Consider the following 18,520-nt stretch of genomic DNA (forward strand, 5'->3'; position numbering starts at 1 on the left):
GCTTTAATTTAAACTTTCGCCACTTCCGGTTTGGCGATAGGCGCAACAGCAAAGACGTCATGGTTTTTTTCACGTTTTTTTTCTCCTTCGCGGTATGGGTTCGAGCCTGTCTGCCTACTACAACTACTTTTTTTTTTGCTCAACATGCACACTTCCAAACACCCGGACGACGCCGGACACCTAGACATTAAGTCTTTCTTATTTATCTATTGATAGCTATAGGTGAAGAAACAAATTAGTTTGGAACAGAAAAATTTAACAAATAATTAATTTAAATAATGAAAGGAAAAAAGTTAAAAGAAAAAAAAAAAACAACATTTAACACTTTTTACCATTCCATCCAAATAATTAGAATTTTGCATATTTCTCTCAGATTTGAAGAGATTTTTAATAATTTTTTTTAATAAATATTCGTTCGTCCAAAACAAAACTGACTCTCATTTGCATAATCACTCTTGCCTTGTTATCAAACAGTTCTACTTTGCATCCACTGTGGCACAATGACGTAGCCTCTTTTGAGGGAGCTGGGGGCTTCTACATTAATAAGACTTGTGCTTAACTTGTCCTGCACTTATGTGGAGGCAAACATACACATTTCAATGCGGACACATTTTTGTTAAAGGTTAAAACTGTCGGCACACGAAGATTGGCAGGTGTTTATGATTTCAATGCACAATAAAAGTTAAACTATGTTCACATTATAATTTGAAAAACAAAACAATGTTTAACCTGTATGAATATATCTTCTCTCTTTCTGTCTGTCTGTCTGTCTGTCTGTCTGTCTGTCACTCTCTCTCTCTTTCTCTCTTTCTTCCTTTCACTCCCTGGTCCTGGATATGACCTAAAACTATATCCGATGGTGAGGCCCCACCTTGCGGGCCTTAGGCAGTGTGGAGCCTCCCTTTAATTGCCATTGCTCCCAGGTCCACTCTGACCCGGAGAGGTAGTACCTGTTAGGGTCCCAACTATGGATTAAATAGAATACGACTTAAAAAACAAATATACTATATTAAAAAATCGTTAAATAGAATCTGACTTAAAAAAAATATATACTCCATTAAAAATCGTTCCTCAAAATAACTAGATTCGGCATTAAATAACCTGAAAAAGGTTGATATGCCGTAAAACTTAAACAACCAACCAACCAACCAACCAACCAACCAACCAACCCTTTCACGCCCTTTCTCTTTTCAATGAAGAAAAAGACAATTAAGCAATTCTATTGTTTTAAACAGTTGACGCTTGCATTTCGGGGTTGGCAGACGCGACATAGCATGCATCTGGTTTCAACTAGATTTATAAAAAATATGCTCCTCATTGTTAAATTTTAAATAAATTATATTTTTATAAAAATGCATTTGCTTGCTATTTTTGTATAAGCGTTAAATTCAAGCATGTCATTAATTCCGACGATGGGAAAATGCCTGTAACGACGCAATGAAGAAGCGACCCATGCCAGCCAGTCATATCGTTCATTCCCCGGGGAGTTGGTGGCATTCCTAAGACGTTCCTCAACCAAGTTACTTTCCCCGGGGAAGCGATAGTACCATGCCACACACATGCTAATCATGGGCGTTTATCCCTTGAAAAATTCACACTTCTACTAAACAAATGGTGAAACTTTTATATATTAGTTTTTTTTTTGGTTCTGTCATTTCTTTTACAACACTGGTTACTTACGATGCTGACTTCATCCTCCTCGAAGTGCTGGTCCCACTTATTACGAATATCTGTCATTCCCGTTGCAGACAATCGGTTCTGGTGTTCCTTAACGGATAAACCAAGGAAGCTTGCTGCATTGCCATCAGCAACATCACTGGGAAATACCTAAAATAGACCAAGAATTTCAGAGAAATTAAGTAAAAATGGAAAATAAATATATATGAATGTGCTTATTGGCTAAAAATAATACGAGGGTAATTCAATATATATATATATATATATATATATATTGTCGTCAGTCCAAAGATTTTTATGCTGAGGTGGTATATATATATATAAGGGGAATTTTTAGTAAAAGGGCTTCTAATGTAGTTTCCCAGCAATGTCACACATTTTTCCTACCAGTGTACAAGCTTCCATATTCCCTCAGCATAAAAATCTTTGGACTGACGACTCAGCAAGTTTATCACAACACTTTTGACTTCATTTTCACTTTCAAACTTCGTACCTCTCGTGAACACTTTCCTCGGAACCAAAACAGGTGAAAGTCTTAATGACAAGGTCTGGGCTGTAAAGAAGATGAGGAAATAGTTTTCAGTCGTTGATGGTCTGCACTATTTTTTTTAATTTTCTTCCTTTGAAGATTGTAACGCTGGGTATGGGGCAGCCAAACCAGCTGCCAACATTGCCCTGCTTTTTATTGAAACCAACCGAGAGCTCTTTTTAGTATCCTCGTTGTTCCCTTCAGTGAAATTGTCTGGATCTCTTTTGCACTCGGTTCACCAGGAATATTAGTTAGGTAGGATTTCAGGTTCTTCTTCATAAACACTGTGGCACCTATAATAACTTGTATGATTGATATCTCTCCAAGACTCCAGTTTCTTTTCATATCATACATGAGACCTTCGTATTTGGTCTGTTTCTCTCTTTCAGCTCTGTTCAGACCTCCATCATTAGGAACACTCACTTCAAGCACGGTTGCAACTCCCTCTAACTTATTCCATATAACTATGTCAGGTTTCACAGCAGCATTTTCAAGGTAGGTGGCTGTAGGGATTACATGGTCGTAATGTATGGTATATAAGTCATTTCCAACTGTTCTTTAAGGTTGATGCTTCCAGGATTTGCTGTTACATTGGATGTTTAATTTTTGGCTGCTATGTGAGGCCTTCTGCTGTCATGATGCAGTATGACTCCTTCTCACTGATGACCCCTGCGTTTGTTCCTTATGTTTTTCTAGACCTGCCTCAGTAGATTACCTTTTTTCATGGACTACTGGAATTTGAACTTCTTCTACACTGGAGAGTCTACATACTTTCACTCCGTGGATTGACCCAGGCTCAGAGTACAGAACCCATGTCTCATCACATGTTACCACCTCCTTCAGAAATTCATCATCATCTTTCTCATAGCTGGAGAGACACTGCTGGGACACACTCGACCCTTCTCCATTTGTGTTCTGCAGTAAGCAGCTGACCTTCGAGTAGCCAAGGTCATCATGGACAATTTTGTCTGCTGTCACAACAAATAACCTCAAAATCCTTGCAATGTCATCCACTGTTCCACTTCTGTCAAACAGAATGAGGTCATTGACTGATTTGACCACCTTCGGAGACCTCACTTCTCTAAACCTAACCTCACTTCTCTAACCCTAACCTTAACCTCACTTCTCTAACCCTAACCCTTACCTCACTTCTCTAACCCTAACCCTAACCTCACTTCTCTAACCCTAACCCTTACCTCACTTCTCTAACCCTAACCTTAACCTCACTTCTCTAACCCTAACCCTAACCTCACTTCTCTAACCCTAACCCTAACCTCACTTCTCTAACCCTAACCCTAACCTCACTTCTCTAACCCTAACCCTAACCTCACTTCTCTAACCCTAACCTTAACCTCACTTCTCTAACCCTAACCTCACTTCTCTAACCCTAACCCTAACCTCACTTCTCTGACCCTAACCTCACTTCTCTAACCCTAACCCTAACCTCACTTCTCTAACCCTAACCCTAACCTCACTTCTCTAGGCTTCCCATGCCTGTCTTAATCCTCAATACTGCCTCGTCCTTCTTTAAACAATTAATATTTCAAGCAGTCCTCTGTCCTTTATTACTTAACTAGCCTAGGTGCCCGGCATTGTCCGAGTGTTTGGAGGTATGTGTTGAGCAAAAAAAAAAGTGGTAGTAGGAAAGCCAGCTCAAACCTGTATCACGAAGGAGAAAACGAACGTGAATAAAGAAATGTGACGTCTTTATCGTTGCGTCCATTGCCAAACCGAAAGTAGCGAAGGTTTAAATTAAGGCTAGTGAATTGAAAAGAGGGGATGACTTCCGAAAATATGTGTGAAAAAAGCGGCCCCTCCCTGTAGAAAAGTGCCCAGTTGAGGGTGAAGAAATTAATGTTTTTAGTCAATTATTCGATATTTGTTGTCTGAAAGGTTGAGCTTCAAAACTATACTGATCTCGTGAAAATCTGTTGCCTCCATCGAAAGTTTTACATACATACATACATACATACATACATACATACATGCATAATTTAAACAGACAGGTGAGATTCATATTATAGATTTAACGACTTGAAAAAATGAATTGAATTTGGGATTGCAAAAAAGTAAAATATGTCATCAAGTTGAAATGAACATTTTTGTCGATATATGTCTGTACGCGTTATTTACACATCCAAACAAAATTTTACTCGTTATAAACTATCCTTGGTGTATGATTACTATTTCCTGTTAATTTATTTAGTTAACTAACAATACTAAAATTACTAGAAGCCATACTAATAAAACAACTACAGACCCTTTTTAACTGGATCTCATTTAACACCGGGACAAATATACTAACAGAATTTAATAACTAACAAGAAACTAAATAAATAAACTATAAAATAAGAAAATAAAAATAATTCGCCACTAAGCATCCTGCACCCACCTGTATAAACAATAAAAAATATATATATATACAGTGCCGGCAAAAAGTAAGCCCGCACTTGTAATTTTTTCAAAAACAACAAATTTAAGCTAATTTAATGTAACTATTTAAACAAACTATACCTCATTTGATTCGCCTTTTATTCCTCTATAATTTTACTTGTTCATGTTTGACTTTTAATTGACATATTCTAGTGTTTACATCAATTAAAAAAAATAATTTCAAATGGAGAAGGCAAAAAGAAATTCGCTTAAAACCAGCTTAAATTATCGCCCCTAAATTAGTTTAAAATATCCACCAACAGGCAACAAAGCATCTCTAATCGTAATTGTTGTTGTTCCAGGTTATACAACGTAACATTTAGTCCATAAGCCACAACTTTCTCTTAGTGATAGTCAGGAGCTCATTAATCTCCCCCTTTCTGCTTTATCCAATTGAGAAATCGGCTGCAGATTAAAATGTGATGAGAAAACGGCACGGAAGACTGTACAAAAGCACCCAAACACCGGCAGTGTTCGTGATGCCCATAAATCTAGTCATACTAGAGTTACTTCTAACGGGAAGACAATGCTATCAAGATCCGCAGTCTAAACAACAACAGTGCAATCTTTTTAAAAAGTGCCCTCTTTCTACTGTCAAGAACAGATTAAAGGAATTTAATTTGCGAGGATATGTTGCAAGATGCAAGCCAATGATTTCTGTAAAGAACAAAAAGCACCGTCTGGATTTCGTCAGATGCAATGAAGATCATGACTCGTCATCTTGGTCAAAAGTGCTTTTTAGCAACGAAAGCAAGTTCAATAGGCTATAGAGTAATGGTAGGCAGTATGTCCGACGGAGGAAAGACGAAGAATTTAATCTTTGGTGCTCAGTTTCAACGCTGAAGGTGATGGAGGTTCAGTTTTGGTGTAGGGCATTATCAATAGTTATAGTCCAGGGCCTAAACTGTGTCCATCGCTTTATTGCAGATTACAAAATAATCACTATTTCAGTAAATATAAGTTATAAAAAGCTGAAAATTACACCATCCAAGGACTGTATTAAGGTGAGATAAATCCTAAAATTTCATCAAAATTCATGTCATATTTAAAAAGTTATGTTATTTTTTTAATATTCAATGAATTTCCACCGTCCATCGCTTTATTGCAGGTCTCATAAAATGCCAAAAAAAGGACGTTTAACAGCTACCGAGAAGCAGAGGATTATTGCAGGACTAGCAGAAGGTCTCTCGATCATAAATTTAGCCACAGAACTAAAAAGGGATCCCCGAACTTTAGCTACATTTGTCAAGAACCCCAACATCAAGTCCAGGAAAGATAAGGGCACAAGGAGGAACCTTTCTGATCGGGATCTTCGAAAAATTTGTAGAGAGATTGTGCGCAACCCAAACAGCACCAGTGCAACAATTTTTGCGAGGGCTGGAGTCATACCAAGGTCCTGACAAGCCCGATGCAATGTACTGAATGAAATGGCAAGGAACATCAATCCTATTCCAAGGCCTCTATTGAGCCAAACCCACAAAGAAAAACGATTGGCTTGGGCACAAAAATATATGAAAATGGATTGCCAAAATGTTCTGTTTACTCGTGCTACCCTTGATGGACCGGACGGATGGGGCAAAGTTTGGAATCCAAATGGAACTCCAACGCCTTATAGATTTCGTTGCCAACAGGGAGGTGGAGGCATAATGTTTTGGGCGGGAATTATTGGGGATAAGCTATGTGGACCATTCCGAGTGCCAGAAGGTGTCAAGCTCACCAGCAATGCCTACACTGCCTTTCTAAATGAGAATTTGTTACCATGGCCAGATGATCTTCCCTTGTCACGTCGTTTTAAGATTATTTTTATGCATGACAATGCCCTATCTCATGCTGCTAGGGCAACTACATCCTTCCTTGGATCTCAGGGCTTTGTTGGAGAAACCCTCATGTCCTGGCCACCGTGTTCTCCGGACCTTAACCCCATCGAACACCTATGGTCAATATTGAAACGAGGAGTTTATGAGGGAGGAGAGCAGTTTTCTTTGAAGGATGCCCTTTGGAACAAAATAGTCGACGTTGCCAGAACCATTACTCCATCTCAGATCAAACAATTGACCTCCTCGGTGGACAAAAGGTTGTTTAATGTAATTTCAAAACATGGGGGATATGTGGACAAATAATTCGTTTGTTTGACACTTAGCCCTCGGGATGTGCCTTTGTTTTTGTTAATTTTCCCCAGAAAATGTGTTCAATATAAATTTATGATGCTTTGGTATTGTTTTATTGAGCTAAAACATTATCTTAGAAGACTTGCAATAAAGCGATGGATGGTGAAAATTCCTTGAATATTAAAAATATAACATAACTTTTTAAATATAACATGAATTTTGATGAAATTTCAGGATTTATCTCACCTTAATACAGTCCTTGGATGGTGTAATTTTCAGCTTTTTATAACTTATATTTATTGAAATATTGATTATTTTGTAATTTGCAATAAAGCGATGGACACAGTTTATAGTTCGCTTGCAAGGTCGAATTAATTCGACCAAGTACATTAATATGTTGACTGAGCATTTTCTACCCTACTTTGGTCGGAATTTGGATGATTATCTCATCTTCATGCAGGATAATGCTCCCATTCACACAGCTGGCAATGTCAAGAGGTTCATGGAAGAGCGTGATATGTCGTGATTGGATCAGACCTCAATCCTATCAAAAACGTATGGCATTACATCAAACAACAGCTACACAGTGATAAAATTTCAAATTTGGAAAACTTTGGACAAAAATTAAAGAAAAGTGGGATGCCCTTTCCTCGGAGTACTACTGCAGTCTAATTCAAGGAATTCCCCAAAGATTGCAGGCTGTCAAATTGCAGAAGGGCTATGCTACTAAATATTTACTAGTTTATTGTGTTCCTGCTGTATTTGTGTTGCATTAATGTCCTAAAGTTACATTTAAATAACATTTTTCCATTGTGCGGACTTTCTTTTTGCCTCCTCAATTTGAAGTTATTTTTTTAAATTGATGTGAACACAAGAATATTTCAATTAAAAGTAAAATATGAACAGGTAAAATTATAGAAGAATTAAAGGATTAATCAAATGAGGTATAGATTGTTGAAACAGTTACATTAAATTTAGCTTAAACTTACAGTTTTTGAAAAAAATTACAAGTGCTGACTTTCTTTTTGCCGCCTGTGTATATATAAATATACCAAGCCTCAAAGGAAAAGAAAACGATAACAACAACAATCACTCCTTGTGATAATCAAACGCAACGATAGAAAGCGCTTGAGAAGAATATGGCTGAACAACAACATTTGAGCGCCATCACTAACGGTACTGTACTTGCAATAACCCTTACTCCTGAGTGGCTTCCGGGCCTAGAAAAGCTGTGACCACCATGTAAAATAAAAAAAATCCATACAAACGCCAGTTGAAATAAAAAAGACCGCTCGACGAATGGAAAAGATATCCAGAAAATTCGGGGAATATATATATATATATATATATATATATATATATATATATATATATATATATATATATATATACATATATATATATATATATATATATATATATATATATATATATATAAGGAACAAACCAAGTTATGTGTTCATCAATGTATTTTCAAATGTTGTACTGGTATTATATTATTATTATATATATGAACACATAACTCGGTTTTGTTCCTTATATATATATATATATATATATATATATATATATATATATATATATATATATATATATATATATATATATATATATAACGCCAATAAGTAAATTAATTTGTTATCCTTTTTACTGATGCAAAACATTCTGCAAAAGAAATAACTAAAAAAAGAAAAAAAAAAGATTTGCAAAATGTTTTTCTTGCTTTAAAAATTTCCACTAAAAAAGAAAAAAAAAATAGAAAAAGAAAGAATTTCTAGGGTTAAATCTTTTTCCCAGACATAAAGTTCTGGCTCTTATTGTTTAATTTCTTTTCGATTGCAAAACATAAGCTGCTTACCTTAGCCTCTCGGCCTTGGACATTTTTCGGCAGAATATTATCACGCAAAAATAATTCCAAAGTGACAACAGAATTATTTCGATCTCAGTCCACAGACATTTGTGTCATTATTTACCTACGTTTAAGTTCAAGACTTGTAATATTGTGCATCATGAGAGTCATGTGTGTATTCGTACACTTGACTCCTTTCAGGGGAGTTGTATATTCTTGAAGAAGGAGGCGATAACGATTTTAATGTTGAGTTAAATTGCATTTAAACTTAGACTTACGAACTTCCGCATTTTGCGATGCAGGAAGCAATCAAAGTATGCTATTGTTTTCGATCTGCTGTATCCCTCCAGTTTCTGCCCGATGCGGTTAAATCTCTCTTGATAGTCTGCTTCCAGTTCATTTTTGGTCTCCTTATATGACGTGACCGTCCCAGGGAACGGTTAAGCTCCCCACTGGGGTGAGGCTGAGACTCCCGCAGTACTGGAGAAATCCGGGCAGATATGATTCTTTATTCTTTAATTATCATCGGTGTGCCCGGGTGACAGCGAAAACCCCTGCCGAGAGAAAAGATTAGGATTGTCATTTTTGAAGTTTGCACTCCAAAACAGGTAATGACTCAGGGTTCTCAAGAGATAATGTTTATAATTCAAATACAGTGCGTGGACATAGGGATCATGGGAGTGACCCAATTGGGCTATGAGAACGTTTGCAAATGCACAGGTGCACTCGTAGAGGGGGATACCCTCTGGGGTGACGTTGTTGCGTATGATTGGTCCAGGGAACACCCCCAGTTTTACCCCATTCCCTGAATATATTAATGAAGCGCATAGTCGAAAAACGGCAGTTAGCGAGACGGTTGAGCTTGCGAGTTTGAGACAGAACAACTTGTAGAGAATCGCCACACCCCTCTCTTCCCACGTCAACCTCACCGAAGAGAGAAGTTAAATCTCCTTATAGACTCAGTGGAGTCGAACATTATTGAACATTGTGCTGTAAAAACAATTGTATATAATTATATATTTGTACATCATTTTTTCTGGAAATTAATCAGTAGACTAGAAGAACTGAGTTGTTTTTTTTGTGTGCATTGAATTGCTTTTCTTCTAACATATGACAGACCGGCCAGGCGACGGCATATCCACCTGATGCAAGAAGCACCGACGATCACCCGGCCGCGAATTGAAGACCAACTAGCTCGATCTATGGGGTTCTGCCGCACAAAGAAGTTACATCTAGTCACTATTGACCGAGATAGTGACTTGGGCGATCATAGGGTCACACTTTGGTGACCTGCGACCAGGATAGTGTCACACTTCTTCTTCTTCTTCTTCTTCTTCTTCTTCTTCTTCTTCTTCTTCTTCTTCTTCCATTAGGACTCCATTAGAGCACTCTGTTGGCAATTCTCTCTGGTACCAATCTTAGCATATGTTCGAGCCATTTACTTAATTAAATATAGATAACCCCCGGCTCCTGGCATAAACATACATTCCTCAACATGCTTCACACATTTTTTTCTATTTCTGAAGATGAGATTTACCTAGAAAATTCAAAGAACATAATCACCCTGGTTTAATACATTATGTTGGTAAATAAATATTATATAATTGAAAATTGTTGAAATCTTTCATTATTGTCATTTTGATAGCGTTTTTACATTCTGCATTAGACTGGGTTTTTAGTATGTGAGATTGATGAGAATTTGGAGATTGTATCGGTTGCTACCCTTATCAGTAGGGCTAGGAAAATAGCATATTCTTTTCATTCTTTTGACTCTCGAGCGTGTATCCGTTCATATCTTATATGCATTTATATAGAATGATGTGGTTCTCGGTTGATTAACTGTGTCTGTGTCGGATATAATAAAAGCGTATTATTTATATTTTGTTTACAGAGAGTTTTAAATGAGATAAGTCATTAGTACCGTCGGTTTCAAACCCGATAATTAGGACCGTTTAAGATACTCATATCGAGCTCTCTTCATGGTGATGAGTATTGGCTGAAGAGAGCAAGAGAGCTTGGCATGGGTATCTTAAACGGTCCTAATTATCGGGTTTGAAACCGATGATACCAATGACTCATCTCATTTAAAACCTTCTGTAAACAAAATACAAATATATATATATATATATATATATATATATATATATATATATATATATATATATATATATATATAGATAGATAGATAGATATAGATATAGATATGTAGATATAGATATATATTTAACAGCCACCAATCTATGCATAATGCAAGGTTCCGACTGCTGCTGTTGAATACTTTATGACTCAGCTCCATGTCTGCTTATTTGACATAATATAGAATTTAAATTCTCTTTATTAATTGGCGCCTAGGGGTTGAATACCAGGCTGCAGAGTCAAACGAATGTGTCTTTGCAACTGGGTTCGAATCCCCTGACTAGCGGTAATCATCATTTCCTATAGATTGCATGAGCATGAAATACTAGTGTCTGTATACAAAAAATAATATATTAAAAAAAATACATATTTGCGCTGAAACACTTTCATCAAACCAACACTTGCTTGACCTTCACCACGTGAACAGGAAGTACGAAGACCCGACGAATTGAATGAGGATCAACAAATTTTCCACCCTCTCTTACTTTTATTGTCATCGAAATCAGTGAAATCGCCCATTTTTTTTTTTTTAAATCAAATCGATTGAATGCCTGCTCTAGTTAACCCCACTCACCCTGCAGTGTATCGGGAGAAAGTTTCACATGCCTCCCGGCAGTGACTTAGTCCACAATACATTGTAGTCTACATTGCACTGTAAAGAATCTACTGTTGATTTTATAAAATTATCTATAAATGATAGCTTCACTTAAGTTTAAAATGCAAAAGTCAAGTATCATGGTTCAACTGTTGATTTTATAAAATTATTTTTACATAATTACTTGAATTAAAGTTAAAAGTACAAAAGTCAAATATCATGGTTTGATTGTGTTCCAAAAAGAAACATTCATTTCGAATGCGCTCTTGTCTTATAAAAGAACACAGTTTATTTTATAGGCTGGGCCTTTCTGCTTGTTTAGTGGTAACTAGGGCTAGGACAACAGCATATTCTTTTCATTATTTTGACTCTCGAGTGTGTATGCGTTGATATATGCTTTTATATGGAATGATGTGGTTCTCGGTTGATTAATTGTGTCTGTGTCGGATATATACTCGAGAGTCAAAACAATGAAAAGAATGTTCTCTTGTCACAGCTTTAGTGAAAACAATTCTCAAATGCATTTGTGATGTTAGGTTGTACAAAAGTGTTAATTTAGGTCAAAGTCGGACTTCCTTCTTTAATCATATTTTTTGATTATCGATACTTATCAGATGCATTCCTATACAAAACCTACGTAAGAACACTTCCAGACACGTGAAGTACCTTCTTGCGTATTTTTTTTTAAATCGGCCCAGCCGTTTTTTAGTCCATAGGGAACGAACTCACACACACGCACACACACACACACGCGCGCGCAAAGCTCCTTTAGTACTCGTCTGAGCTCTAATCTATGGTCCTCCTCTATTGGCAAACTTTCACATAAAACATTCATCTGGCTACAACCACTATCAACAATTTCCCCAACTCTCTTTCTGTGCCTAAATCTAAACGTGAATTCCATGAACAAAACTTTTTTTCATAGAACCGCCAGCCTATGAAACTCTGTTCCATTAACCTGCTTTCCAGATGACTACAATATGGTCGTCTTCAAGTCCAATGTAAACAAGTTCTCGTTGAGCCGCCCCCCTTAAATAATCAAATCATACCAAGTTATCACTACTAACGATTATTATGCTGTTGTCCCGATGACTACCGTACACTTATTAACCCTTATCCTTAAGTGGTCCTCGGACCTTGATAAGTGTTATATATATATATATATATATATATATATATATATATATATATATATATATATATATATATATATAGCGTGTGTATCTATATAAGCCTATCCTAGGTATTTAAATATTTTGCCTCTGATCTCCAACGGCTCCGAACGAAATATACTAAAATTAATCATCACATAAAATAAAATAGCGAAATGAGAAAAAGAAATTTTGTGGGTTATGTGTAAGGTAAACATATCAAATAATGAGTGTTTAGGTACATAGGTAGGAAATGGCTATGAAAATTTGTGAGCAACTCGAAGGGTTGGAAATGGCTGGCACAGGTAGTTAATTTCTCACACTCTTTCTGTCTCTCTCTGTCGTTTTCCTAACCCTAACCAGGCCCCCGGCCCTTTTCCCTCGTTTTCACACCTAGCTCTGCCAATTTGCTTTACATTCAACCGGTCTCAACTGCCGTACAAGTGGCTTGCCAGGATCCATCTGTCAAAACTTGTTATCTCAGAGCTCGACTGACAGATACAACATCCTTCACACAAACAGGAAAGCTTGCGACTGTTAACGGGATTGCAGTGTTTTGAGAGACGGAGAAACGATGGTGGTGGTGCGGCACAAGTGTGCTTCTACAGAAAGCAGACGTTTTAAAAGTTGGAAAGTTGGGGTTTGGAGGATAGAAATATCTTGATGGGGGGTAGTAGGGGGGCATTTAGGGGATGGTTTTGTGAGGAAGCGTCTCTACTCGTTTGACAAGTTATGTGCCAAACAATTTCGTTTTTATGTGCAAAAATAAAATAAAATAAAAATAAAATAGTAATAATTAAAAAAAAAAAAAAGAATAAGAAGAAACAGTAACAGCTTTGCTTTTTTTTTATGGGAAACTTTGCACAGAGACCCATTAAAAAAAAAACCTTTTTGTTGCTCTGCAGAAACTTAAAGGGTATCTGTTTTATTTTTCCTGTTTTACAAAACTACAGATTTTAATTAATTTTACTGCTATCTAGAAGGAAGTGCTGAGTTGGCCCAGTGGATATGGTTTCAGACTATGGGATCGGTAATGTTGAGTCCAATTCCTACAGCAGTTACTTGTTTTCACTTACAGTTAAGGTAGCATGTTCGAAGGCCAAGGAAAATGAAAGGAAGTGAGAGATAATGCATTTGACGAAAAGAGGAAGAAATAAAAACCTGGCCAGAGATAGGCTAGTTTGGAAGTCAATTTCTTAAAGCAGCCCAACACATGCCTGTAAAATGGACGTTGAACTGATGATGATGATGATGATGATGATGATGATGACGACGACGACGATGACGACGACGACGATGACGATGATGACTACGACGACGATGATGATGATGATGATGATGATGATGATGATGATCACGACGACGACGACGATGATGATGATGATGATGATGATGATGACGACGACGACGACGACGATCATGATGATGATGATGACGACGATGATGATGATGATGATGATGATGACGATGACGATGATGTGGAAAGCATATATCTGGATGATAAATAGTTTGAAATAACATTTCCTTTGTTTTGTAACGCATAAGTTTGAAATAGTATTTTCTTTGTTTATTATTTAATTCGAATTTAATATTGAGATGAGTATTATTTATTAATTTATTTTACTGCGGACTATCATCCTCATCTTTTTAGTTGTTGTTTCACGACGTTTCGGCCAACTATTCCTCTGGCCTTCGTCAGATGGTAACCAAGACGGAATAGGAATTTCGAATCTCCTAATTGCATCCTCAGCAATTACTGTACAATCACAGTACGAAGGCCAGAGGAATAGTTGACCGCAGCAATTACTCATTGTACAGTAATTGCTGAGGAGGCAGTCAGTAGATTCGGAGTTCCTATCCCGTCGCGGTTACCACCTGAAGAAGGCCAGAGGAATAGTTGGCCGAAACGTCGTAAAACAACAACTAAGAAAGATGAGGATAATAGTCCGCAATAAAATAAATAAGCATGTTCTTTGTTTTTCGTTTGCTTAAGTTTGACATAGCATTTAATGTGTTTTATAAGATTTAAGTTTGAAACATTTTATATGCTTTGTAATTCTTCAGTTTAAATTGGCCTTTTCTGGAAAGAAACAGAAGTTTTTCTGACTTTTTAATTCTTCAGTTTCAACTAACATCTTTTTGCTTTGTTCTGGACCGCTTTATTTATTACATTAAAGTTTGAAGTAGCATTTTTTGTAATGCATAGTATTGAACTAGCACTTTCTTTATTTTATTACCTTTAATTCGCTTAATACGTTTTCTTTATTTTAGTACATTTAATTCTGAAATAGCATTGTCTTTGTAACGCTTCATACGTTTTCTTTATTTTATTACATTTAATTTTGAAATAGCATTTTCTTTGTAACGCTTAATACATTTTCTTTATTTTATTAAATTTAATTTTGAAATAGCATTTTCTTTGTAACGCTTCATACGTTTTCTTTATTTTATTACATTTAATTTTGAAATAGCATTTTCTTTGTAACGCTTAATACATTTTCTTTATTTTATTAAATTTAATTTTGAAATAGCATTTTCTTTGTAACCTTAATACGTTTTCTTTATTTTATTAAATTTAATTTTGAAATAGTATTTTCTTTGTAACCTTAATACGTTTTCTTTATTTCATTACATTTAATTTTGAAATAGCATTTTCTTTTTAACCTTAATATGTTTTCTTTATTTTGTTACATTTAATTTTGAAATAGCATTTTCTTTGTAACGCTTAATACATTTTCTTTATTTTATTAAATTTAATTTTGAAATAGCATTTTCTTTGTAACGCTTAATTTATTTTCTTTATTTTATTAAATTCAATTTTGAAATAGCATTTTCTTTTAACACTTAATATATTTTCTTTATTTTAGTACATTTAATTTTGAAATAGCATTTTCTTTGTAACGCTTAATTTATTTTCTTTATTTTATTAAATTCAATTTTGAAAAAGCATTTTCTTTTAACACTTAATATATTTTCTTTATTTTAGTACATTTAATTTTGAAATAGCATTTTCTTTGTAACGTTTGCACATCTTAGGAATTTACATCCTGTTTCATATACCAGACTCAAGAAGGTCCGACAGAGCAAATCCACCCAGAAATTTATGATGATCCATCTTTTTTTTTTTTGACAACACAGTCATGATCCACATGTACTGGATTCCCATTGGACAGACAGTCAACAAGGAATACTATATTGAGGCTTTAAGAGGTTCAGTAAAGATTTCGTCGGAAGAGGCCAGCACTCTTCAAATCGGGTCAGTGGCATTTTCATCTTGACAATGCACCAGTCCATAACTCCATCCTAGTCACAGATTATTTGACTAAGATGAGTATCTAAACAGTTCCTCACCCTACCCTATAGTCTAGACTTTGCTCCTTGTGAGTTTTGGTTATTCCTTAAGCTCAAGGAAAACCTTAGAAACTATCGTTATGAGGAAATTGAGAAGATAAAAGAGGCTGTGACAAAGGTAATTGACACGCTCACACAAGAGGACTTCTCTGGGGCTTTCCAGAAGTTGTTTGGACGGTACAGCAAGTGCATTGCAGCCGGGGGAGATTACTTTGAAGGGGACTAGAGTTTCATGTGTGTACTATCAATAAAAGTGTCGATACGAAAAAAGTTTGGAAAATTATTCAAGGCATTCCGTACATCCTGTTTTACTTACACTGAGGCTGTTTGTAGATTCGTGTTCAATATTTTCCGAAATCGAATGGAAACTGTCAACCAATTCCGGTTTTTCTGGAACCTTTGAAGAAACTTGTTGATCTGTGGGCAGCACCCAATCTTCAATATTCTCGGAATTTGATTTAACAAATGAAATTTTTTCTGGAGAAGGAGGTGGAGGGGGAGCAGATATGGGCCTTCGTTCAGTATTTACCTAAAAATAGAAACACAATTATAAAATATCAGATTATAAAAATGTAAATCATAAGTTTATACACAACAAGCATTTTTCTTTTTTAAAAGTAGTTGTCTTTGAGTTTTTTTATTGTGCTGATGACCAGGATGGTCAAATGGAATTCACTATATATATATATATATATATGTGTGTGTGTGTGTGTGTGCGTGTGTGTGTGTGCGTGTGTGGTTCCCTATGTGAGCGCATTTATTCACATGTGTACAGGCGTGTATGTTTTGTGATGTGTATGTGTGTATACATGTCCATAAATATGTGGACATGTGTGTATACATGCATATATGTATGCATGGGTATGAATGAATGTATATGTGTATGTGCATGTTATGTATATATATATATATATATATATATATATATATATATACATACATACATATATGAGTGTCTGTATGCGTTTATCTGCGAATAAGTGTATGTATTGATGGATAGATATATAGATTATTATATAAATAGTCAGATTTAACCACGTTTACACAACCTTACACTCAGCCCTAAATGTGCATCAAGTCACCCCATTATAAGAATAGCTAATTAAACCTAAGTATATAAAGCAGTCACTCCAACATCGATTCTAACCCAACGAACAGCAAAACCTATTTATCCATAGATCGCCTCCAAACAGAGATATATTCGTTTCAAATAAATTTAATTAAACCAGATCACACTACGAAAACAAGCGTAACGAACAAACTGTATCTCAGCAAATTAAGTTACTTTTAAATAAACCCTTATAATTAAAAACACCCAACCTTCAATTCATTTAAATAAGTATTCCCCCAAGCATTTGAACTTCAAACTGTAGACCTTTATTCGTCTCCATTTCCACCTCACCCACTCACCCACCTGCACAGCAAAAACCGCATATCCACTCCATCTCATACACACTCCCATAAAAAAAAAACACAAGAATGTATATTTCCCATTTGAACCTAAATTTAAGAGGTCAGAACATTGACCGATACCTAACACACAACCCCCTCCAAGAAATTCTATTACGCACACGCCTGTTCGCCCAAACCTAACCTTCCCCCTTATCTCCTCACCCTCTCTACCTTACCCTCCTCCTCCTCGCTCCCTCATCTAAATGGATTCCTTCACCCCTTTTCAACAAGAAAGCTGACCAGCAGAGTACCAGGAATTCAGCCCATATCAGAAGCTCATCGTCTAACACATCGGATTGAATAAACACTTCTCCGAATACTTTTCAACTCAGGCCATTGATTTTCGAGGTCCATCGCACCATAGATATGCATATATAACTCAACATTCAAATTCCATCACCGACGGGAATATTCATCCAACATCTGATAAACTGTTTCTACACCTAAAAAGACTTTGCCTCACATCTACCAAAACATATTCAACTCACCAACGAAACAGTATATAAAAGAGTTAAGGTAGGGGCGTCTTGTCTTGTTTGCAGTCTAGTCTTACATTTTAGTCTTGCAGTCTTGCCCTGCAGACTTGCGTCCTACCAGTCTCGCGTCTTACACTCCGGTTTACCAAGCTTCTTAGGGACGAGCGTTTAGCTCTCACACGCTAAGCTTCTTTTTCTTTACCTTCATTTACATTTATCTAACTTCAAAAGCAAGTAGTCATTTTGTATTTGTATTATTACGAAGTGCTAATATACCTTCTTTTTGTTATGCATCCCACTCGGCGTATTTTATCATATTATTATATACTGTTGAAACAGGATATAACAGTTGGCGAACGAAAATGATTCTTTATCTCTTAACAGAAATAAATTACCGTATTAAAAGGACTGTGTACTATTCAATGATTTTTTGACGAAAATTTACAAGGATTTCGTTACTGAACCACCATTAGGATTAACGTGTGACAAAGAACTATTCGAGTTTTCCTACATAAAGTAGTGGAAAGTACGGATTTCTCCGATAAGAACTCACGGAAAGGTAATAAAATTGTACTTCAAGGTAAAATGAACTTTATTTATATTTTTGACGAAAAAATATTTGGGAAACACAAACTGAATTCGAACCCGGCACCATAGGATTACGAGTTTTTTAGAAAGAAAAGAAAGAACTCTTACGATTCTTTTTCTCTAAACAAAACGGAGACTATTGTTATAATTTTTTTTTCACGTGCAACCGTATTTT

The 18,520-nt window shown here is 35.9% G+C and overlaps 1 protein-coding gene across 1 annotated transcript in view; it reads right to left on the bottom strand.

Annotated features, from left to right (window-relative positions):
* Positions 1 to 18,520, bottom strand: part of LOC145259858 (uncharacterized) — a 1,597,463-nt gene that overhangs the window by 60,876 nt on the left and 1,518,067 nt on the right. Inside the window, exons 12-13 of the mRNA XM_080117703.1 lie at positions 16,146 to 16,358; positions 1,681 to 1,827 (exon numbers count right to left, since the gene is read on the bottom strand). Coding sequence (XP_079973829.1) covers positions 1,681 to 1,827; positions 16,146 to 16,358 — 360 coding nt within the window. The remainder of the gene's footprint in view (positions 1 to 1,680; positions 1,828 to 16,145; positions 16,359 to 18,520) is intronic.

This window comes from Euprymna scolopes, chromosome 35, assembly GCF_053919585.1.
Source record: "Euprymna scolopes isolate OS-2025 chromosome 35, ASM5391958v1, whole genome shotgun sequence".
Classification (NCBI taxonomy): domain Eukaryota; kingdom Metazoa; phylum Mollusca; class Cephalopoda; order Sepiida; family Sepiolidae; genus Euprymna; species Euprymna scolopes.